The following is a 25,029-nucleotide window of genomic DNA, read 5'->3' as shown; positions in this document are numbered from 1 at the left end:
AACTCCACAGGATTCACTCATTTGTTTAAAACATTAAACAGGACCTGGGGTCTCTTAGTATTTGACACAGTTCAGTTTGACAAGTAATCAGCTAGCAGGATTGTGCACTAATCCAAGGTTAAATTGCCAAATTTACACTCTCATTTCATAAACTAATACAACTATTAATGCATATTTTGTTTTTACATGGTGCAGTTTAAGATGCAGTCCTGTGAACACACTGACTTACCGGTAAGCCTGGTGGCCCGACAGCTCCATGAGGTCCAGGGATGCCCATATGGCCCTGAAACATAATATAACAGAACACAGAATACATCATCATGCTTATGTCCTTCAGCCAACCAGACTATGTTTTAAGTGGCCTCTGCTTTACTGTACCTATGTACAGGATAAAACTAACCCTCTTAGGATTTTATTCACCTTGGCCAAACAGACTACGAAAAGCCTATAAAGGTTTCAATTTTTGGAAGTTAAATGGTATTTAGAGTGCTTGTGTAATAAATAGAAACCGTGCTGCCATGTGTTTGCCTGATCCCATCAGCTCTCAGAAGTAAAACAGAGTAAGTACTGATTAGTAGTTGGCTGGAAGACCACTTTGGAAGACCAGGGGCTGTGTGTGTTTCTCCAAGTACTACTGGAGTTGCATCAGGAAGGGCATCTGGTGTAAAACTTGTGCCAAATCCCAATGTAGATCTGTAGTGGGTCCACTGTAGGAACCCTGAGAAACTGTAAACAGCTGATAGTTGAACAATAAAGTGCTTCTATAACATAATAAATCTACCTTTCTACCAAATTAGTGCAAATGATGGCATACTGGTCATTTCCTCATAAAAAGAAATAATGTGATAATAAGTATAGATGCCATATCATCAGCGTTAAAAAAGGATCTCGGACTTTCTGAGCTTCTTGGACATATTTTATAATGACATCTAACTTTACAGGATCCATAAATTCAGTAGCCGGAAGAAGATGACAGCCATGGGTCAATTATGAGGGTATTTTAAATTAAGGCAAGTCATGATCCAGTTGCCATCAGATTAACGTTAATGACTTTGAGCCTGGGTAGGGCTGAACATGGATCAAGGGGTATTCTATACTGCTTCTCCATATGAACAGTTTCAACAGTTTTATGTCACAAACTACAGAATTATGTCCTGGCAGTACAATGTGTATCCACGTAATCCACGTAATGCCCCGGGCCCAGACTGTGTCTCTCCTGCCACGCTGAGACACTGCGCTGATGAGCTGGCCCCAGTCTTCACGGGGATCTTCAACACCTCCCTGGAGTCATGCCATGTTCCAGTCTGTTTCAAGTCCTCAATCATAGTTCCAGTCCCCAAGAAACCACGCGTCACTGGACTTAATGACTACCGTCCTGTGGCTCTCACGTCTGTAGTCATGAAGACCTTCGAACGCCTGGTTTTATCCCACCTGAAGTCCATCACCGACCCCCTCCTGGACCCCCTGCAGTTTGCCTACAGAGCCTACAGGTCTGTAGATGACGCCATAAACCTGGCCCTGCACTCCATCCTGCAGCACCTGGACTCCCCAGGAACCTACGCTAGGATCCTGTTTGTGGACTTCAGCTCTGCATTCAACACCATCCTTCCAGCTTTGCTCCAGGACAAGCTTTCTCTGCTCCACGTGGCCAACTCCACCTGCAGGTGGATCACAGACTTCCCGACGGACCGGAGTCAGCGTGTGAGGCTGGGAAAAAAATGTCTCGAACACTCGGGCTCTCAGCACAGGATCTCCACAGGGCTGTGTCCTTTCCCCTCTGCTCTTCTCCCTCTACACTAACTGCTGCACCTCCAGCCACGACTCTGTAAAGCTCATCAAGTTTGCGGACGACACCACCCTCATCGGACTCATTTCGCATGGGGATGAGTCTGCCTACAGGAGGGAGGTGGACCGGCTGGTGACCTGGTGCAGCAGCAACAACTTGGAGCTCAACGCCCAGAAAACAGTGGAGATGATCGTGGACTTCAGGAAAGCCACAGCTCCCCCACCCTCCCTCGCCCTCACCAACAGCCCCATCACCACTGTGGTCTGTCACCACTTCCTCGGCACCACCATCACCCAGGACCTCAAGTGGGAGTCAACCATCAGCTCCCTCATCAAGAAGGCCCAGCAGAGGATGTACTTCCTGCAGCAGCTGAAGAAGGCCAAGCTGCCTGTCCAGCTGATGGTGCAGTTCTACATGGCCATCATCGAGTCCATCCTCTGCTCCTCCATCACGGTGTGGTACGCCGGGGCCACAACCAGGGACAGACACAGACTGCAGCGCATTGTGGCCTCTGCTGAGAAGGTGATCCGCTGTAGCCTTCCATCTCTCCACGACCTGCACGTCTCCAGGACTCTGGGCCGAGCAGGTCGGATCACAGCTGACCCTTCTCACCCTGCACACGGTCTATTCAAACCACTCCCCTCGGGCAGGAGGCTACGGTCCATCCGGACCAGAACCTCCCGCCATAAGAACAGTTTCTTCCCCTCTGCCGTTAGACTCATGAACACCTCATAACTCAGTCACCTTAAGCTTAACTCTGTCACTTTATCATTTTATCACGGGTCACTTTAGACAATGTACTTTGGTTTTTTAATTGCACTCCTCCCACTGCACTGTTTTTTCTGTTTCTCTGTTTTTCTGTTGCACACAGCCTTTCATATTTTATATTTCTTTTTTTATCTTATATTTTATCTTATTTTGACACATATGTTATATTTTATCCTAGCATTTTATCTCTTCTTAATGTTGCACCATTGTACCGAAGCAAATTCCTAGTCTGTGAATCCTGTTCACTGGCAATGGCAATAAACTTCTTCTGATTCTGATTCAGGGGCTATTGCATTAGAATTGTACAGAAACAAATGTAGGGGTGTCTTCAGCTTTGCAGATGCTGACCAGCACTTATTTGATTTTACCATTTAAAAGTCAGCAGGAATTAAGAAGGATGAAGAAATTATGATAAAAATTTCTATACTGCCCACATTTGAAATGTAGAGGATTGAAGAACCAGAATACTTAAGAACAATTTTCAGAAATAAAACAGACATCTTTCATGGTTCCATCTGCAGTGATGTATGTTCTTTTGTGTAAGAACCACATCCACAGTTATATCTGTTTCTGATCTATTCGCAAATATGAAGGGTCACAATATCATGTGATCATTTCCACGACTATTGTTGGTGGAAGAGTACGAGTTTCATTTCTTTTTTTAAGCTTTACTTGCTACGTTGTTTACTGTTACTGCTTTGGGTGTTTTGCTTTGTTAATGCTAGCACAGACATCATGGTGTGAACTGCATGCAGTACTGCCAGGAAGAGGGAATGGTTCCCCTAATTCAGACCCAAAAGAGGTAAAAACAACAGTTTGGGGTTGGGGATGTCAAAATGTTAATACATTTACATTTATTTTGACTTCTATTTCACTGCAGACAGTATGAACAAAGATATTTCATGTTTTTTTATGTGATCAACCTCATTTCATTCACCTCATTCACTGCATTTAAGGCCTTCAAAAATAAAACTGTTGGTTCACTCAGTCATGTGGCAAAGTGTATTCAATGATTTATTCTGCATTTAATGATTCAGGAAGAACTGAGATAGGAAATGCATTTTGAATGTTTAAGTCTGCGGTTAGTCCTTGTTAGGTCATACTGTATTTTCATTATACCCCTATTCCACACGGCGTTGTCCTACTACAATCACTCACGATCCAAAAAAGTGCAAAAACGGGAAGAATCCGGCTTGCCCCCTAGCAGGCCGGATTATGAAGTTCAGACCTGGCAACTGGTGCAGACCAGGCAACAAAAGTAAGGCGCTGCACCTTCTGCCAGAAGCGCAACAAGTATTACTACGCTTCAAATTTTTACCCAAGATGGAGTGCAATCAAACAGGTGTCAAGTCGTACTCACTAGACATACTCCGTTGAAAGATGTTTGAACATGATTGAAACTGTTAAGACTATGAACAACCAGGAAGTTACTATGTACTAATGACGATTTTGCAAATCTGGATGAAATTTTTGAACACTTCGAAAATTTGACCTCGATTTCAAAACTGGTGCTGATGATGGCCGTAACTATTACATATACCAAGTTTGTTCAAAGCTGACGAAGACAAATCAAGAAGTTACTATGATGCTTCAAAACGCACTTCGATGTGCTATTCAACAGGAAGGAATGGTGTTCTGTGGAATAGCCCCAAGTGGTTAAAATTGCACAAAACGGTGAAGAAATTCCATGCACCATCCTTAGTGACAAGGCTGCTGGAACAGTGCAAGTCAATTTGCAATTCTCAATCAGCTCAAATGCATTAATAACAGGTTGCTCCAATGGTGGGCATGAGCTGGCCAGAAGTCATCGTAAAGTATTATCATGGCTTTGATAATGTCATTGGTCGCATCAATATAATTCATTGCATTGCAAAATCCATCTTGTGCCCAGTGCTACCACCTGTAATCTTACCACCATAATGAAATTACACAAACTGAACATGACCACCTCTGATCAATCAAAACAATCAGATGTGAAATCTAAAAAATGAGACGAGTCCTTCATTTCAAGTTGTAACTTTGCAAAACCACGAATAACATCTGTACATCATCCTAAGTGTACATCTACAGAACCATCACTTCTGAAATCCATGAACAATTGAGAGAGAAGAAAAATTTTGTATGGCAAAGTTCTTAATTAGTTAATTAATTTATAATTTCCATGAGTAATTACCCTGCGGAGGAAACTCATCTCGGCCGCCTGCACTCGCAATCTTGCTCCTTCAGCCATGAGCCAAATCCCATGACCATAGGCGAGGACCGGAACGTAGATTGATCGGCAAATCGAGAGCTTTGCCCCCCCACTCAGCTCTCCCTTCACCACGACGGTCCGACACAGCGACCGCATCACTGCAGATGCTGCACCGATCCGTCTATCGATCCCACGCTCCATCCATCCAATGTATTTCAAATATAAGGATTAGAGCATGACTTTTTCAGCCAGTTTTCTTGAGCCAAGCCAGGGGATGACACATGAACATTTCCAAGTCACTAAACATGTCTTGGACTACATTTACATCAATAATCAGGAAATACAAACAGTATTGTATTACACAGTATATACTGTGGAGGTTCATATACAAAGTGTTTTGTATAAAATACAAAAAGCATGCAAGCACCCTGAAGGGTGCCTGTGACATGTCTGATGTTGCTGCAGTAGTTTTTGCTACCTGATATCCTTCATCCCCTGGCTCTCCACGTTCTCCCCATTCTCCTGAGGGTCCCTGTGTAGACACAAATGGATGCACATGAACTCGGGATAAATGCATGCATTCTTACCTACAAAGCTGCATATGACCCAGAGAAGACTTAAACCCTTCCAAAATTGAACACAACAAATGAGTGAGAACTGGCAAACCCTCGTCCAACTCTGGCTAAACCTCTGCACCATAGCACTCTAACCTCACGGCTTAAGGTCATCTGGTACCCAGCAGGTCTGAGAGTCAAAATATGACTGTGCACTTACTGACCCTATCACCTAATAAATCAGATCACAATTGCTATAGTGATCATTTTCCCCACTGGGAGTGCCCATGTGCCAAGTTTGGTTAGTTTGGGTTCAAGCACCTTGGACATACTGTATTGCAGCAAACGTACAGACGGACAAATGTACTTATGGATATATGCTGCTCTCGACTATATTCCCTGCTTGGATGGGTGGGGATAGTAAACAAGGACATACCAAAAAGACAGTTTCGGCCTTTATTCTCATGAGACTTCACTGCTACCAAAAGTTGCCAGATGTCAATATTGTTATCACAACTGCGATATCACATTCCAAGATAAGAACATACTTGTAGTAGCATCAACATCACAATGTAGCATTCACATACATACACATAAGACAAGAAAGTGGATAAAGAAATTCACGCTGTCCATCCATGTGTGCATCTGTTCTTGCGTTCATTGGTCAAATTTCTGTGCATTTGTTAAACTGAAAAAAATTCCAGAAATTTATATCAAAGTTGCTACAAATTCAGCATTAGTGGGTTTCAACAAAACCCTTTCAGACACCCCACTTTACTGAACATAGTATTAATCACTGTAATTTTTTATTGTCTGTCAGCTGTAGTATATTTTATTTTATTTTTTTTACATCCTTACCCTAACCAATCAAAATTATATTTGAAAGCAGAACTGCCAGTATTGTATTTATACAAATCCTTTGTGGGTTTTATTCCCAAACACAGTATCATTACACAAAAGACATACTTCAGTGAATATCTCTAATTTATCCACCGAAGTGATCAAGCTAATATTGAGTTGAATGACATGGTACAAATGACCTGTTCAGGCTACATGGTGTGTGAGTGTACCCCCTTATTTAGGTTTATCACTATTACTGGAGTGGGCTTTGATAGGAATGTTGGGTCTAAGTTGAGAAATCGTAGACCTGCACAGCACAGCATTTCAGTGGTCTTCAGTAGCGATGAAGCTTTGTGAGACAAAATGAGGCATAGTGGCATTGTACCCTTGAATTATCCTTTGAGACTCACAAATCAAACATCTATATAGTATTTATATGGCATATGAGTGTAGTAGATTCTACTGGAGCCTAATGAAAAGGTCTACAGTGTCTTCATCATCTCAAACCTTACTTTACCTACTCTAACTGTGTAGATTTGTAGCAACAGTCACTCCCTCCACGAAGGACGCTGTCTTTGTTTTGCTGCATTTTTGCTTACTCAACAAAGGATCTGGACTTGGACTGTAAATTTTTCTTCGACATGAGAGGAATTGATATTTTTGGTGTCAAGCAGACTCTCAGGGAGCCTGGACACAGAAAACAGCAAAGGCATCAGAAAGGAGAGTTTAAAGGAAAGCAAGACCTACTGGTTCACCTAAGGGCCCAGGAGGTCCTGGGGTCTTATTGTCTTCGCCTGGATAACCCTGAAATAAAACACACACGCACGCACACAAGATGTTGTGACTAATAACAACCAAAACTAGTTTCTTTAGACAATCATTTGGCACAATCCTATTCAATGAAACAACTGAAATGTGTTAGTTTCAAACACAAGTCTAGATATTGCATTACCTTTTCACCTTTTGGCCCTGGTGGTCCAACAGGTCCAGGATTGCCCGGGTGGCCCTAAAAAAAAGTTAAAGATGATTTTCCCAATCGAGCCACCATATTGACACTGTTGACAGGAATTCCACTGTGAAAGCTACCAGTGTATTGATCAGAGGTGTTTAATAAAAACAGCTCCTGGTATTCTGTCATTTAAGAGTTTGAGTTTTAATAAGGCTCTAGAATTCACTTAGTGACCAAATTCAACTGTAAACACGACTGAAGGAATAAACGTACACTGTAACAATTATCAGGGTGATTCAACTTAAAAACTTATTTTCAATTGCTGCTTTAAAAACATACATAAACTCATCTTCAAGAAAAGCTTTTATTCAGCTCAGGAAGGTAAGTTATATAAGTTGCCAACTGGACAACTTATATAACTTGTCTAACTTATGTATTTAAGGCAGCAATTGAACTTAAGATTTTAAGATGAATCACGCTCATAATTTTTACAGTGTACATGTTCAAGGTGTGATGCTGGAACAAACCTGGCTGAAGAACTGCTTGTAAAATCTATCCTGTAAATGTATCCAGGTCCAATTCAACCTGTTTATGGTGGGGAGCAGCACTTTCTTATTATTTATGACCACAGTTTTCAGGTCAAGTACAGTTGTGTTCAAAATAATAGCAGTGTGTTTTAAAAAGTGAGCAAAGCTCAAAATCCTTATAATAGCTTTTATTTCCATACACACAAACACATTGTGAATACTGCACCTTCTATTCCAAATCAAAACATGAAGAAAAATGTATCAAATTTGTTATTACTTTACAGAGAGTGACGAAAAAGGAATATTAGAATATTAAAAATAATGGTGTCTGCATTTTGCTTTCCGTGGAAAAAAACTGTTGCCCCTTATTTAAGGATGGAGACCGCAGATACAACCCCAATTCCAGTGAAGTTGGGACGTTGTGTAAAATGTAAATAAAAACAGAATACAGTGATTTGCAAATCCTCTTCAACCTACATTCAATTGAATACACCACAAAGACAAGATACTTAATGTCCAAACTGATAAACGTTATTGTTTTTGTGCAAATATTTGCTCATTTTGAAATGGGGATGGTCCTTTTATACGCAATCATGACACTCACCTGTTTCCAAACAGGTGTTCTTTGAGCATTCATCAACTTTCCCAGTCTTTTGTTGCCCGTCCCAACTTTTTTTTTTAAATGTGTTGCAGGCATCCATTTCAAAATGAGTAAATAGTTGCACAAAAACAATAACGTTTATCAGTCTGAACATTAAGTATCTTGTGTTTGTGGTGTATTCAATTGAATATAGGTTGAAGAGAATTTGCAAATCATTGTATTCTGTTTTTATTTACATTTTACACAACGTCCCAACTTCATTGGAATTGGGGTTGTATTGTACATGCTGGTTGTTCTGCATTTCTATCTGTGTAAAATGGGTTGTTTCAGACACTGTTCAGAAGAACAGAGTGCTTTGAATAAAAGTTGATTGGAGAGTAGAAAACATAAAGAATTGCAGAAAATGATAGGCTGCTCAGATAAAATAATCTCAAATGGTTTAAAATGGCAACAAAACCAGAACGATGTGGAAGAAAATGGAAAACCAACATTCAAATAGATCGAAGAAAAGCTAGAATGGTAAAGTGATCAGCTCCAGGGTGATCAAACAAGGTCTAAAGTTACCTGTGAGTACTGTAACAATGAGAAGATACCTACGTGAAGCCAAGCTATGGACAAGAAGCCCCACAAAGTGCCACTGTTGAAAATATGACATGTGCTGAACATGTTACAATTTGCTAAAGAGAAATGGAGCAACATTTTATAGAATGATGAAAGCAAGATTGTTTTGTTTTTTGGCTCCAGGGGCCGGAGACAGTTTGTCAGATGAACCCCAAAAACTGAACTGAAACAACAGTACACTGTGTAGACAGTGAAGCACGGTTGAGGAATCATCATGATATGGGGATGTTCGTCATTTGCTGTTTTGCAGTTGTGAACCTCGCGCTGTCTCACGGTCCGTGACTCACGCAAGAGGTCGGTTTCAGCAGAGTTCCGGTTTAGAGCACAATGTAAACACACCTCGTGAAGTATGGACAGCGAGACAACATCGGGGCACAGCAGAAGTCCATCATATGTGCTACACCTCCTCTCGATAACCCTTTCAACTTGAGAGAACGTGCCATCATCATAATCACCCGCAATCTTGCTGAATCGGTGCCATCCACATCCTCACTAGCCATTGTTTACATACACTGTGAGATGCCAGAACTCTACTGGTGCCGTGGTGCATTCTGGGAAACACAGGGGGATTATGGGAAAGTACAGAATACTATGGTGTCGGGCCTATTTATCACATATCAGGGACCATGGATCAGTTTGAATACATCAAAATACTTGAAGAGGTCATGTTGCCTTATGTTGCAGAGGAAATACCCTTGAAATGGGTGTTTCAACAAGACAACAACTCCAAACACACCAACAAGTGAGCGGCATCTTGGTTCCAGACCAACAAGCTTAATGTTATGGAGTGGCCAGCCCAATCCCAGAACCTTAATCCAATGGAAACTTTGTAGGGAGACATCAAAAAATGCTGTTTCTGAGGCAAAACCAAGAAATGCAGAGGAATTGTGGAGGGTAGTCCAATTGTCCTGGGTTGGAATACCTGTTCACAGGTGCCAGATGTTGGTCGACACCATGCACCACAGATGTGAAGGAGGTCTCAGAAACAGTGGTTATACAACTACATATTAGATCAGTGATTCACAGGAAAGATAAATCTTCAAGTATTTGCAGTTTGTACAGTAAATATTTAACTTTGTAAAGAAAAATACAGACCAATCAATCAATCAATCAATTTTTTTTATATAGCGCCAAATCACAACAAACAGTTGCCCCAAGGCGCTTTATATTGTAAGGCAAGGCCATACAATAATTATGTAAAACCCCAACGGTCAAAACGACCCCCTGTGAGCAAGCACTTGGCTACAGTGGGAAGGAAAAACTCCCTTTTAACAGGAAGAAACCTCCAGCAGAACCAGGCTCAGGGAGGGGCAGTCTTCTGCTGGGACTGGTTGGGGCTGAGGGAGAGAACCAGGAAAAAGACATGCTGTGGAGGGGAGCAGAGATCGATCACTAATGATTAAATGCAGAGTGGTGCATACAGAGCAAAAAGAGAAAGAAACAGTGCATCATGGGAACCCCCCAGCAGTCTACGTCTATAGCAGCATAACTAAGGGATGGTTCAGGGTCACCTGATCCAGCCCTAACTATAAGCTTTAGCAAAAAGGAAAGTTTTAAGCCTAATCTTAAAAGTAGAGAGGGTGTCTGTCTCCCTGATCTGAATTGGGAGCTGGTTCCACAGGAGAGGAGCCTGAAAGCTGAAGGCTCTGCCTCCCATTCTACTCTTACAAACCCTAGGAACTACAAGTAAGCCTGCAGTCTGAGAGCGAAGCGCTCTATTGGGGTGATATGGTACTACGAGGTCCCTAAGATAAGATGGGACCTGATTATTCAAAACCTTATAAGTAAGAAGAAGAATTTTAAATTCTATTCTAGAATTAACAGGAAGCCAATGAAGAGAGGCCAATATGGGTGAGATATGCTCTCTCCTTCTAGTCCCCGTCAGTACTCTAGCTGCAGCATTTTGAATTAACTGAAGGTTTTTTAGGGAACTTTTAGGACAACCTGATAATAATGAATTACAATAGTCCAGCCTAGAGGAAATAAATGCATGAATTAGTTTTTCAGCATCACTCTGAGACAAGACCTTTCTGATTTTAGAGATATTGCGTAAATGCAAAAAAGCAGTCCTACATATTTGTTTAATATGTGCTTTGAATGACATATCCTGATCAAAAATGACTCCAAGATTTCTCACAGTATTACTAGAGGTCAGGGTAATGCCATCCAGAGTAAGGATCTGGTTAGACACCATGTTTCTAAGATTTGTGGGGCCAAGTACAATAACTTCAGTTTTATCTGAGTTTAAAAGCAGGAAATTAGAGGTCATCCATGTCTTTATGTCTGTAAGACAATCCTGCAGTTTAGCTAATTGGTGTGTGTCCTCTGGCTTCATGGATAGATAAAGCTGGGTATCATCTGCGTAACAATGAAAATTTAAGCAATACCGTCTAATAATACTGCCTAAGGGAAGCATATATAAAGTGAATAAAATTGGTCCTAGCACAGAACCTTGTGGAACTCCATAATTAACTTTAGTCTGTGAAGAAGATTCCCCATTTACATGAACAAATTGTAATCTATTAGACAAATATGATTCAAACCACCGCAGCGCAGTGCCTTTAATACCTATGGCATGCTCTAATCTCTGTAATAAAATTTTATGGTCAACAGTATCAAAAGCAGCACTGAGGTCTAACAGAACAAGCACAGAGATGAGTCCACTGTCCGAGGCCATAAGAAGATCATTTGTAACCTTCACTAATGCTGTTTCTGTACTATGATGAATTCTAAAACCTGACTGAAACTCTTCAAATAGACCATTCCTCTGCAGATGATCAGTTAGCTGTTTTACAACTACCCTTTCAAGAATTTTTGAGAGAAAAGGAAGGTTGGAGATTGGCCTATAATTAGCTAAGATAGCTGGGTCAAGTGATGGCTTTTTAAGTAATGGTTTAATTACTGCCACCTTAAAAGCCTGTGGTACATAGCCAACTAACAAAGATAGATTGATCATATTTAAGATCGAAGCATTAAATAATGGTAGGGCTTCCTTGAGCAGCCTGGTAGGAATGGGGTCTAATAAACATGTTGATGGTTTGGATGAAGTAACTAATGAAAATAACTCAGACAGAACAATCGGAGAGAAAGAGTCTAACCAAATACCGGCATCACTGAAAGCAGCCAAAGATAACGATACGTCTTTGGGATGGTTATGAGTAATTTTTTCTCTAATAGTTAAAATTTTGTTAACAAAGACACACAGACACTGCTATTTTTTAAACAGCCTAATATTCCTTTTTATTGTTTCTGTAAAGTAATAACAAATTAATTTGTTATTACTTTGTTATTAAATTGATAAAGTTTTCTTCTTGTTTTAATTTGGAATAGAATGTGTAGTGTTCCCAATGCATTTGTGTGTATGGAAATAAAAGCTATTGCGGATTTTGAGCTTTACTCACTTTTTAAATGCATTGCTATTATTTTGAACACAACTGTAAATGGCTATTGCAATCTACTATGTGTGTCCTCGTAATTTTGTGCATTGTGTGTGTGTGTTTCCCATTGGGAAAGGCTGTCCAATCCTTTGTCAAATCCTGTGTACATTCCATACAAATGGAGACAACCACAGTTACAATAAACGTACTGTGTATCCCAGCAATCCTGGTTGCCCTTCCAGTCCCATGACTCCAGGATGGCCCTGGAAACAAAAACCAGACACAGACACAGATGTTCTCATTTTTCATCTTTTGTCATTAAACGTTTTTGCAAGTTTTCTTGCTTCTATTGCACAGTTATCATATGTATTTCTTATAAGTGCAATAAAATTACTTTCTGCTTATTTAGTTAAGACAAAAGATATGCAAGCTGGGTATCCAGTAAATAGGCCTCAATTGTTTGAGTACTATTAGCGTGATCATGTACAAAGCAAAAAATACACTACAAAAACAGTATCAATACATTATTGACTTTCTAGCACTGGTTTGCTTGCAGATAATTTTTTTTTTAAACATTTCAGGTTGAAAACCAGACATATGGTAGTGATTTACAGTTATTGATAGGGATATCCCGATCAGGTTTTTTTTTTGGCCCCGATCCAATTCTGAGTCATCTGATCTTGAGTAGTTGTTGATACCGAGTCCCGATCCGATACTTTAAAAAACTGAATGACCAATGAACAAATGCTAAATATATAATATTTTTCATTTTAATCACCTTATTTTATTATTTATCACTTAAACAGTGCACTTCTCCTTGAGGTAGCTTGAACAATCAAGTAATAATAGTACAACAATGTAACAGAGCACTTCTGTAAGGTAGTTCGAACAATCAATTAACAGTAGTGCAAAAATAAAAATATAAATTTGAATTAAATAAATAAAAACAAACAGTATCTCAACTTACAAGTGTTCTAAACTTTTTCTTTTAACAGTAATCAGAAATTTTGAGGTAACAAACAACAACAAAAAACATTTCCAAGGATTTTTCTTCAGAAAACTGCTCTATAAATGAGCAGTCCTGTGACATGTTTCTGTTTTGTACAGATCAGTGGTTTCTGCCACTAGTCTTCTGTGTTTTCGCCCGATGCGTCATTCCTATTGGACAGTGCGAAGCTACGTTACAGCTCAGAGTGTCGAAAGTTGGATTGGGTTGAACTTTGACCGCGTCAGCCTGCCAACAAGTGGCAACGTGCGCTCCCGTCAGAAGCGTTGCTTTAGCTCGGCCTTTGAAGCGACGCTTCTGACTCCTCTAAAAAGCAACATGTCTCATTGAAAATAATGCTTTTTAGACCGATTCTTGATGCTTCTGACACTTTCAGTGTGAAAATCTGCAATAATGAGCTTGAAATAGCACTGATCAAAATAATGAGGATAAAATCTATATCAGATTCATGATCGGGACGCAAAGTCTGATTTCGATCAAGTCTGAAACCACATGATCGGGCCCAATTTCCGATCACGTGATCAGATCGGGACATCCCTCGTTGTTGATCATGCTTCTATTTTTAGCACTGCAAGCTAGCTAGCTAGCACGGTGGGCAATGCTGCATCAACCCAGTAGCATCATGCAATACTGTTTTTGCACTGTCCAATACTGGCTGCTGAAGGAAAGTTAGAATAACTGAAAACTAACCGGTGGGCCCCGGGTTCCTCTGGCACCTTTTTGTCCCACCTTCCCTGTCTGACCAATGTCACCTCGTTCACCAACCTCACCAGCAAGACCTGGAGGACCTTTTTCTCCCTGCAAAAACAGTGTGAAAACAGAGAGCTGAGTCTGACCTCTGTCCTCACTTTACTGGAATCAAGTGAAAGAACATTGAAAATAATGTGAAGGTAATGAAGCAGAAATGAACGTGTGCATAAAACCAGTCATGTCAAAAGAGTGTGCAGCTGTTAGATGAACTCTGGATCAAATCATCTGAACTGAAAACAGAACAACAAATGCAGAATGTCTCCACGGCTTGTTTCAGTTACTTGTTTACTTCAGAACTTGAGTCAACAGCATCACATTTGAGCTGAATGATGGATCAGTCATATCATTCAACATGACACAGTACTTTTCTGGAACCACTTGAAGAGCAGCAGTGATCTTCACTGCAGACAAACATATTGTGCGTAGGCAGCGCTGGTGAACGAGGTCCTTACCTTCTTGCCGTGCCGGCCTCGGTTTCCTGGAGGGCCAAGTTTTCCTTCTGGCCCCTGAAATGGAAAAGTCATCAGGGGTTTGTGCAAAACACATCAATTATACATTTTATTAACAGGGAAAGTCATGGCTGCAACATCTAATGCCATGTTCACACCAGCTTCAGTATGACAAAATGGAACCTTTTCAGCCAACATAAATAAATGAGCAGTTTTACATGCAGGGATCAAACATATGCAGTCACTGCAATGAGTTGAAAAAATGTGATTATAAACAGTTCACAATGCTAACAAAATGACCATTCTGCTTTCTTTCATTTTAATGGAGTACTTGTGTGTTATGGCCTCAAGACACCAATGACCTTCCTGTTAATTCATGCCATAGCTGGAGTGGGAAAGCCATCTCAAAACATACAAGTACTGACAGAATCTGTAAAACAGCTACTAGCTATGGCTAAACCCCCACCAGGGCTTAAACAACCTTACTCGCTGGGCCTGTTCAAAAGAACACTGACCCCTAATGGCCTGCAAGGGCATAATCTCAGGGCCCTTCCCTGTATAAAATTTTTTAAAAAATTGTAGAAACTGCCCCTTTTCTACTCGTTCTACTGCAATATACAAGATTATTTTTATCTTCAAAATTAAGAGCACTTACTATAGTTTTTGCTGATTGCTTACACACATTTTACAAAATTTGACTCAATGTGTCAAAACTCTACACACAAGCAAGATAAGACACAACACTAGTTGTAAAACTCCTCACAGAAAATGAAACCCTACAATCAAAACCTAACAATCTCTTCTAAAAATGTCATTCTAGCAACAAAATGATACACACATGCACCATTTTGAAACACTTTCTAATCAAATCAAATCAAAATCAAATCAATTTTATTTATATAGTGCCAAATCACAACAAACAGTTGCTCCAAGGTGCTTTATATTGTAAGGCAAAGCCATACAATAATTACGGAAAAAAACCCAATGGTCAAAACGACCCCCTGTGAGCAAGCACTTGGCGACAGTGGGAAGGAAAAACTCCCTTTTAACAGGAAGAAACCTCCAGCAGAACCAGGCTCAGGGAGGGGCAGTCTTCTGCTGGGACTGGTTGGGGCTGAGGGAGAGAACCAGGAAAAAGACATGCTGTGGAGGGGAGCAGAGATCAGTCACTAATGATTAAATGCAGAGTGGTGCATACAGAGCAAAAAGAGAAAGAAACATTCAGTGCATCATGGGAACCCCCCAGCAATCTAAGTCTATAGCAGCATAACTAAGGGATGGTTCAGGGTCACCTGATCCAGCCCTAACTATAAGCTTTAGCAAAAAGGAAAGTTTTAAGCCTAACCTTAAAAGTAGAGAGGGTGTCTGTCTCCCTGATCTGAATTGGGAGCTGGTTCCACAGGAGAGGAGCCTGAAAGCTGAAGGCTGTGCCTCCCATTCTACTCTTACAAACCCTAGGAACTACAAGTAAGCCTGCAGTCTGAGAGCGAAGTGCTCTATTGGGGTGATATGGTACTATGAGGTCCCTAAGATAAGATGGGACCTGATTATTCACAACCTTATAAGTAAGAAGAAGAAATTTAAATTCTATTCTAGAATTAACAGGAAGCCAATGAAGAGAGGCCAATATGGGTGAGATATGCTCTCTCCTTCTAGTCCCTGTCAGTACTCTAGCTGCAGCATTTTGAATTAACTGAAGGCTTTTCAGGGAACTTTTAGGACAACCTGATAATGAATTACAATAGTCCAGCCTAGAGGAAATAAATGCATGAATTAGTTTTTCAGCATCACTCTGAGACAAGACCTTTCTAATTTTAGAGATATTGCACAAATGCAAAAAAGCAGTCCTACATATTTGTTTAATATGCGCATTGAATGACATATCCTGATCAAAAATGACTCCAAGATTTCTCACAGTATTACTAGAGGTCAGGGTAATGCCATCCAGAGTAAGGATCTGGTTAGACACCATGTTTCTAAGATTTGTGGGGCCAAGTACAATAACTTCAGTTTTATCTGAGTTTAAAAGCAGGAAATTAGAGGTCATCCATGTCTTTATGTCTGTAAGACAATCCTGCAGTTTAGTTAATTGGTGTGTGTCCTCTAGCTTCATGGATAGATAAAGCTGGGTATCATCTGCATAACAATGACAATTTAAGCAATGCTGTCTAATAATACTGCCTAAGGGAAGCATGTATAAAGTGAATAAAATTGGTCCTAGCACAGAACCTTGTGGAACTCCATAATTAACCTTAGTCTGTGAAGAAGATTCCCCATTTGTATGAACAAATTGTAATCTATTCGATAAATATGATTCAAACCACCGCAGCGCAGTGCCTTTAATACCTATGGCATGCTCTAATCTCTGTAATAAAATTTTATGGTCAACAATATCAAAAGCAGCACTGAGGTCTAACAGAACAAGCACAGAGATGAGTCCACTGTCTGAGGCCATAAGAAGATCATTTGTAACCTTCACTAATGCTGTTTCTGTACTATGATGAATTCTAAAACCTGACTGAAACTCTTCAAATAGACCATTCCTCTGCAGATGATCAGTTAGCTGTTTTACAACTACCCTTTCAAGAATTTTTGAGAGAAAAGGAAGGTTGGAGATTGGCCTATAATTAGCTAAGATAGCTGGGTCAAGTGATGGCTTTTTAAGTAATGGTTTAATTACTGCCACCTTAAAAGCCTGTGGTACATAGCCAACTAATAAAGATAGATTGATCATATTTAAGATCGAAGCATTAATTAATGGTAGGGTAATCAACAGCAACACACTGATGTGTTTACATAAAATACTGAAGTCAATATATTTTCATTTCTTTTTGTCAAGACTTGAAAGTTACAGTATTTAGTAACAAAAGTGTTATTTCCCTGTTTTTTTTTTTTTTTTACAAATAAATTGAACTTTCTTACAAATACCTAAAGAAAGATAGAGTACTGTACAGTTCATATTCAAAAAAACAAAACAAGACAATGAAAACAAGTGTTTACAGTACTGTAGTTTACATATATGGTACAGTAACATCAGAATATTGCACTGGACAGTACTAGCCACTGTGTGGCAGCTGAGGTTTGAGTTGAACCTTTGTCCACACTAAAAAAATAAACCACTGTCTCAGTCAGAAAAAGTGATGTAACAATTTGCATAGATTTCCTTACATTATTTTACTGTAACTTTACTACGTAAAGGTATTTCAACTTACATAACTAGAAAGGTCTTGTGGCATTATGAAATAACTAAATTGAAAGAAAAAAAATGCAAAAATATATGCAAATTGTTACTTCAATTTTTGAGACAGAACCTTTTTAGAGTGCAGCTTCCCTCAGTGTGAGGCCGTGGTTGATCACATGGTCCACCAAAGTTGCTTGAATTTCATTTGAAACATTTCTCCTTCTTGCTCTTCATTGTCTTTGTCTACATATCTATCTTTGTCTTCCTTGTCTTCTTCCTCTTTCTCTGGGTGTTACCACCTCCATGATTGCAGATTTGTCAAAATGTCTTACCTGAGCTCTATTTGTAGTGCCAAATGTCAGATTGATTGGTGGTATGTTTTCTGTGTGAGTGTTTTCAGATGTGTGCATAAGTGTTTCCAATTGCCAGATGTGTTTTGCTTTTTTATTAAAAGTGTTTTCCAGTGATAACAAGGTATTGTATCGTTGAGTTCAGTGTCTAATGTAGGAAACCACATGTAATGTTCTGCAACAACTGTGTTGAAGAATTGCAAGCAAAGTGCAAAGCAGAAAATGTGTTTAAGGTATTGTCATATTGTGTTTTAGCTCTTGTTACAAGAAGTTTTGGATTTGAAGTTTTAATCTAAGCATTTGCTTTTTGGGTGTAAGCAGTTGGCAAAAACTGTAAATTTACCAATAATAACAAGAGAAAGAAGAAGTAATAGCGGAAGAACAAAGAATATTCGTAGAGCACCTTTTGTACAAGAAGTGCCCAAAGTACTGTGTGTCAAAATAAGTCATTAATATTTTACGATTGTGATTGGAATTGCTCAAACTACAATCTAATATATTACGCGGCCATATAAGCATTGTGTTCTTGATAATTTGTAGTTGTTTAATTAATTATTAATATCTTATTGTCTTATGTACAATTTGTACATGTTCAATAAAGCCCCTCGGTCAATCAATCAATCAAAAAACAATATTAATGTTTTAAGAGTGGAAGTTGTGCAAATCAAGGAATATTTGCAGATCACCCTCTGTGTATTTGCAGGTATTAATGAGACAAATGTAACTCCATTGAAAGTTAGCTTTGAGTTAGTGGAAGTTAGCATGCATGCTAACGTCTGCAAAATTTCTTGTAAATGACTCCCGAGGTGTTATCACGTTACAAAAACAGCGTTTTCAGTTTGAGAAGTGTCTATTTCTCACTTTTACATAATATATGACAGAGAGGATATATATATATATATATATATATATATACACACAAATGAAACTGAGTTTTACTGTTAGCTACCAGCCTGTGATGTCACCATGCTAACGTCTGTGAAATGTTTTTTAAATACGTTCGGAGGTGTTATCAGGTTCTAAAACCTGTTTCTTCACTGAGCTCATCTCATTAATGTTTTTGGGAATGTTGTTCCGTACATAAATTCAATTCAATTACATAAAAGCTGCACCACCAGTTTTTTTCTTTGTGTTATCAAACTTAAAAAAAGAAACAAAGGTACCCTTCTCTCAGAGATTATTTGCATTGGGTGACCCGCCAGGGCTGCCCTTTGTCATCGTTCCGTTCATTACCTTTATGGACAGAATTTCTAGGTGCAGTCAGGGTGTAGAGGGGGTCCGGTTTGGGAACCACAGAATCTCATCTCTGTTGTCTGAGGACGATGTGGTTCTGTTGGCTTTGTCAAATCAGGACCTTCAGCGTGCACTGGAGCAGTTTGCAGCCGAGTGTGAAGCGTCCGGGATGAAGATCAGTACTTCCAAATCCGAGGCCATGGTTCTCGACCGGAAAAAGGTGCTTTGCCCTCTTCAGGTCGGTGGAGTGTCCTTGCCTCAAGTGGAGGAGTTTAAGTATCTTGGGGTCTTGTTCACGAAAGCGAGATGGATGGAGCGTGAGATCAACAAACGGATCGGTGCAGCATCTACAGCGCTGCGGTCGCTGTATCGGACCATCATGGTGAAGAGAGAGATGAGCAGGGGGGCAAAGCTCTCGATTTACCGATCAATCTACGTTCCGACCCTCACCTAGGGTCATGAGATTTGGCTCATGACCGAAAGAACGAGATTGTTATGTGTCGACACGGGTTGAGGAGCGGACCTGCGTCAGACAGGACCCAGCGCTAAAAATAACCAGAAAGCGGTTCCAAACAGAAACTATTTATTATTCACCTGTGCTTAAAAGTGTAAAAACATAAAAACAACGTCCCTCTGGTGGAGTGATTCGTGGCTCGCTCTCCAGCGCCCGCAAGGATTAAAGCCGGCGCTCCTGGACTTCCTACCACCGCCAAACACCCCCCAGGTGGACACGACAAACTGATTCTCTGTGAAGCAAAGAGAAGGTGAGGTAAGTCAACAGATACAACTATATCTTCCAATAAACACACGCTATCAGCAACACACTCAGGTCAGTGTCCTTTTTTTACTTTATGCAAATGAGCAGCTTCTCACAACAAGTGGAGGATCACTTATCCTTCACGCCACAGCAGTGAGAAGCAAACTGCACAATTCTCTTCACAATTCCAGTATACTGTGTAACAAAACACCAAGTTACTATCAACAATTACTTAAACACTTAATTACCTTTAGTGTGTGCTGACAGCATGTGTCCTCACCCCTCCCTGCTTCACGGGCTCGATGTGTCAAAACCCAGGCGCGGTCCTCAGCATCTCACAAACGAACGTCACAAGGTCGAGTTCCCGGCAGCTCTGCTCAAATCACACATGACTTAAATGCAGAACGCCAACCAATTATCTGCTTCAGCTGCAAGTCGTCCAGGTTGCACGTGAGCACCAATCACAGGTGCTTTCCATGATGTTGATGAGGGTGAAGACTCTTCAGCCAGCACCTTCTTCACAGACAAATCAGCCCTCATGCCACCTGGAGAGCAAAGAAAAGAAAAGAACACCAAAACATCCAGCCACGCTCCCCCAACACACAACAGAGATCGTGAGTACAAGCGGCCGAGATGAGTTTCCTCTGCAGGGTGGCTGGGCGCTCCCTTAGAGATAGGGCAAGGAGCTCGGTCACTCGGGAGGAGCTCAGAGTCGAGTCGCTGCTCCTCCACGTCGAAAGGAGCCAGCTGAGGTGGCTTGGGCATCTTTTTCGGATGCCCCCTGGACGCCTTGCTGGAGAGGTGTTCCAGGCACATCCCATCGGGAGGAGGCCCCTGGGAAGACCCAGGACACGCTGGAGGGACGACGTCTCGCAGCTGGCTTGGGAACACCTTGGGGCTTCCCCCGGAGGAGCTGGGGAAGGTATGTGGGGATCGGGAGGTCTGGGCGGCTTTGCTTGAGCTGCTGCCCCCGCGACCCGACTTCGGATGAAGCGGAAGAAAATGGATGGATGGATGGATGGACCCATCAATTCACGATTCCTTTCCCTCACACAACGCAAAATGGGTTCAGACGACTTTGATAATGGGGCGTAAACTTATCGCATCACATTAGAGAGCATGTTATCCCCCAAAATGAGAATCAGCTGCAAATTGTGAATTATCCACAAAGCGTTAATTGCACAACGTGAATGCTGAAAAAATATCTCCCAAAACGTGAACGCGGGTCTCCCAAAACGTTAATATCATTCATAATATATGTATATTTTTTCATTTTATGTTGTTTATGGATTTCAGTTTACGGATAAGTTACTGCAGGAAATCTTGATCACAAACCCTACGACCGCAGAAATGATTAAAAAAACATTTTTCTTTAATTTTTGGTGGGGTCACCACAGCTGGTGAGGTGGGGAGGTGATCTGAGCAACTGTCGCTTCTGGTGTCAAGGGCCTGGCCCAACACAGCATGTCACGCTCCGGGAACAGTGTCAGGTGAGGAGTTTGACTGAGATGGTCCACCTGTCAAACTCACAGAGGACAGAAACCTCCCCCTCCGATAAATGGCTCAATAATCTGAAGAGAAACATTGTAGAAAAACAAACAACACTAATTTCTAACCTCGGCAAGGTAGACAACGAGCTACAACTAATTTTTATTTATATGAGCCGTCCTCTGAGCTGGAAAAAATAATATTAATCTGAACGAGCAGGCAGCGGAGAAACGCAAGTGTAGAGACCGTCTACAAGTACAAAAACAAGATACCAGGGAAATATTCAATAAATTCAAGTGTGGTGTCACCAAATTCCCTGCACACATCAGTGCTGTCCTGCTGGTTATACTACAGCACTCAGTTTGAAAAAAAATGTGCAAAAATGGATTGTTAATGAATTAGTGAATTTTATTGCTCATTTTATGAGTTATTTTAATGATACAAAATCACTAACATTCAATTTTTTGCAACTTTTTTCCAAACTGAGTGCTGTAGTATAACCAGCAGGAGATCACTGATGTGTGCAAAAAATTTTGTTTCACTACACCATATAACATTGACACTCACTCACTCACTCACTCATCTCCAAGTGCTTATTCCAGTAAAGGGCTGCAAGGGGTATGGAGCCTATCCCAACAGCCATAGGGCGTGTGGCGGGGTACACCCTGGACAGGACGCCAGTCACATTGACACTCTTGAAAATTTAAACAATAAAAAATTCTCCAAAGTTTTTCCACAATGACATTATTCCAACCTGAGTGCTGTAGTATAACCAGCAGGAGACAACTAATGTGTGCAGTGAATTTGGTGACACCACACCTGAATTTATTGAATATTTTTCTGGTGTCTTCTTTTTGCACTTTGTAGACGGTCCCTACACTTCCGTTTCTCCGTCGCCTGCTCGTTCAGGTCAATATTATTTTTCCAGCTCAGAGGATGGCTCATATGGATAAAAATAAGGTTGTAGCTCCTTGTCTACCTTAGTGAGGTTAGAAGCTAGTGTTGTTTGTTTTTCTACAATGCTTCTCTTGAGATTATTGAGCTGTTTACCGGAGGGGGAGGTTTCAGTCCTCCCTGAGTTTGACAAGTGGACCGTCCCAGTCAAACTCCTCACCTGTCACTGTCCCTGGAGTGGCACACGTTGAGCTGGACCAGGCACTTGACACCAGAAGCGAGAGCTGCTCGGATCACCTCCCCACCTCCCCGGCTGTTGTGACCCCCGCCAAAAAAATTAAATAAATAAATAAATTTTTGCTTTGCTAGGGTTTGCAACCAAGATATCCTGCAGTGGCAGATAATTCACAATTTGCAGCTGATTCACCTTTTGGGGGTTAACAGAGCCTCTCATTTAAACTCCTGGATAGGAAGGACAGCTTCCATTTGAAGTGGAACTCCTATCTTGCCAGTACAAATGTAAGTACATGTACATGTAATTTTACATTGTACAAGTACAATGTAATGTACAGTATAATGTAAATGGGGTGGTGTAAGGTGGGAAGACCGGTTGTTTGCTTTAGATCCTCTGACTGGGTGAACTCCCTTTTTTAAATATAGTTTTTTTTAAATTCACATTGTGGTTGGTTTTGTTTTTATTCAAATGTTATATCATTGCCATTGCTTATTGTCATTGCACATTTGCTCATTCTGTGTGTTGTATCTTCAATGCATATTTTACAATGTTCGTTTTTGCAAAAAGTCAAAGTTCAAATCAAAAAACAAACAAAAAACAGTACGATCAAAGTGACTGTGAAGGCACATGAAGTGCAGGCCTGTTTTTGACCATTTAAAGCATTGTACACCAGCAAAACCACTTTAAAATGTTTTCTGACTTTGATGCAGGGATTTCATGGTTTTTGTTTGGAGTCTGATAGCACAGCTCATAGCATGTCTTTTTTTTAAGGAACAACAGTAAATGAGTTTGTGAACATCATACTGGTGGGAGAAAAGGATGGACTTTCGTGTTTTCTCTAAGGTGGAAGAAGGCTATTTTGTTGTTGTTGTTGCTATGCTTTTTATCTGAGGCACAAAGTATGTGGTCCAAGGTTTTAGGCTCCTGTATTTCTTTTGGCCTTTGGACCAAGTGGAAGAATCTCTATCTTGTCTTCATTAAACATCAATAAATTGTTACGCATCCATTTATTGAAGCGTGGACAGACAGGATGTGAAAGCAGACTGATCTACAGAGATGCATAACTGTGTGCCATTAGCGTAATTATGAAAACATTATATTTTCTGATGACATCACCCAGGTGAAACATATAGTTTGAGAAAAGCAAAGGACCAAGACAGCTTCCCTGTGGCACACCATATGAAATGTTATGAACTCAGGACTCAGGGCCACCAAAGCTACCATGTTCCTCTCTGTAATATATGACTGGATGCCATTCAAGACTTAGAAAGGTTGACTTACTTTTCAAGATGATCTATGAGACTGCTGTAAATCAACAATATTTTAGGGAGTGCTCTGGTTTTCTCTAAAGCCAGAGCAACGATAGAGAAATCTGATGAACAGAAATGTTTGGAAAAACTTACACGAAAGCCCTGCTTCCCTGGATTTCCAGGAGGTCCAGCGGGTCCGGAGTCTCCTTCTAAACCTCTGTCCCCTTGTTCTCCTGTTACTCCAGGATCACCTGGCTCACCCTTAGAGTTACAGAGAGAGAGAAAGAAAAAAACAGGTGGACAAATGGAAAACAAACAAACAAACTTTAACATGCCTTATTCGTGATGTAACATTCAAGAAATAAACAGAAAGAAGCCAATAGTCCCAGTTAGCCTGTCATAATTCAGTTACTGTCACTATTTTTGGGAACAATAAGTTTATTTTATGAACATCTTTACAGTTTTTCAGCCTTCATAATAACATTCACCTGCACATAACAATTTAAGACTAAATATTAGACTAATTGATATGTTGGGCACATGTTGCCCAAATTGTGCACAGTACTGAGAACTATTTCATGCCTACAATCTGTGGTTCCTGCACAGAACAGCTTTTTAGGGTCACCGTCAACTCAAGATGGAACAGTGTCAGTTCTGTTTTCTGTCTTTGACTGGCTGGATCAACAGAGATATGTCACTTAGGCTCAGTGTTACAGAAAATAGTGACAGCTAAACATTAATATATGAAATGTAAAATCTAAATATGTCACCACATTCACAACACCACAGAACAGTCTTAGGTGCAGGAGGAAACTGGCTCATCCCTTCTTCTCTAACTATCTATCTGCCACAGCCACGTGAAGTGTGGGTGTCCCCTTGGACTTTGCCAGCCACTGGGGATCTCAACACTTGCGTGCAGGATCATTCATAGAGAAATGTGCCATGTGGGTGCTCCGTGTGGCATTTCATGAAAAAATTTGTTACATTTACCTTGCCTCCATCTTTTCCTTGAGGGCCATCTTCACCAGGGAGACCAGGAGGACCCTACAAACACAACAGCATTTAGGTTTTCACTGTTCACACCATAAGAAACAAACACGCTATGAAGCCCTGACCTCCTTAAAGCCAGGTTCACATGAACTGTAAAATGAAACCTTTAACCCCTTAATGCCCATCGTCGCATATATGCTACAATCTCTGACTCAAATATGCAACTTACCAA

The 25,029-nt window shown here is 40.6% G+C and overlaps 1 protein-coding gene across 1 annotated transcript in view; it reads right to left on the bottom strand.

Annotated features, from left to right (window-relative positions):
• The window catches only part of LOC117519456 (collagen alpha-1(XXIV) chain), a 240,449-nt gene that overhangs the window by 28,678 nt on the left and 186,742 nt on the right, over window positions 1-25,029 (bottom strand). Inside the window, 9 exon segments of the mRNA XM_034180800.1 lie at window positions 230-283; window positions 5,224-5,277; window positions 6,887-6,943; window positions 7,092-7,145; window positions 12,424-12,477; window positions 13,911-14,018; window positions 14,423-14,476; window positions 23,961-24,068; window positions 24,798-24,851. Of these exon segments, the coding sequence (XP_034036691.1) occupies window positions 230-283; window positions 5,224-5,277; window positions 6,887-6,943; window positions 7,092-7,145; window positions 12,424-12,477; window positions 13,911-14,018; window positions 14,423-14,476; window positions 23,961-24,068; window positions 24,798-24,851 (597 nt within the window).

The sequence above is a fragment of the Thalassophryne amazonica genome, chromosome 10 (genome assembly GCF_902500255.1).
Source record: "Thalassophryne amazonica chromosome 10, fThaAma1.1, whole genome shotgun sequence".
NCBI classification, from domain to species: domain Eukaryota; kingdom Metazoa; phylum Chordata; class Actinopteri; order Batrachoidiformes; family Batrachoididae; genus Thalassophryne; species Thalassophryne amazonica.
The sequence above is the reverse complement of the archived record's forward strand: the minus strand, read 5'-3'. Positions and strand labels throughout refer to the sequence as shown.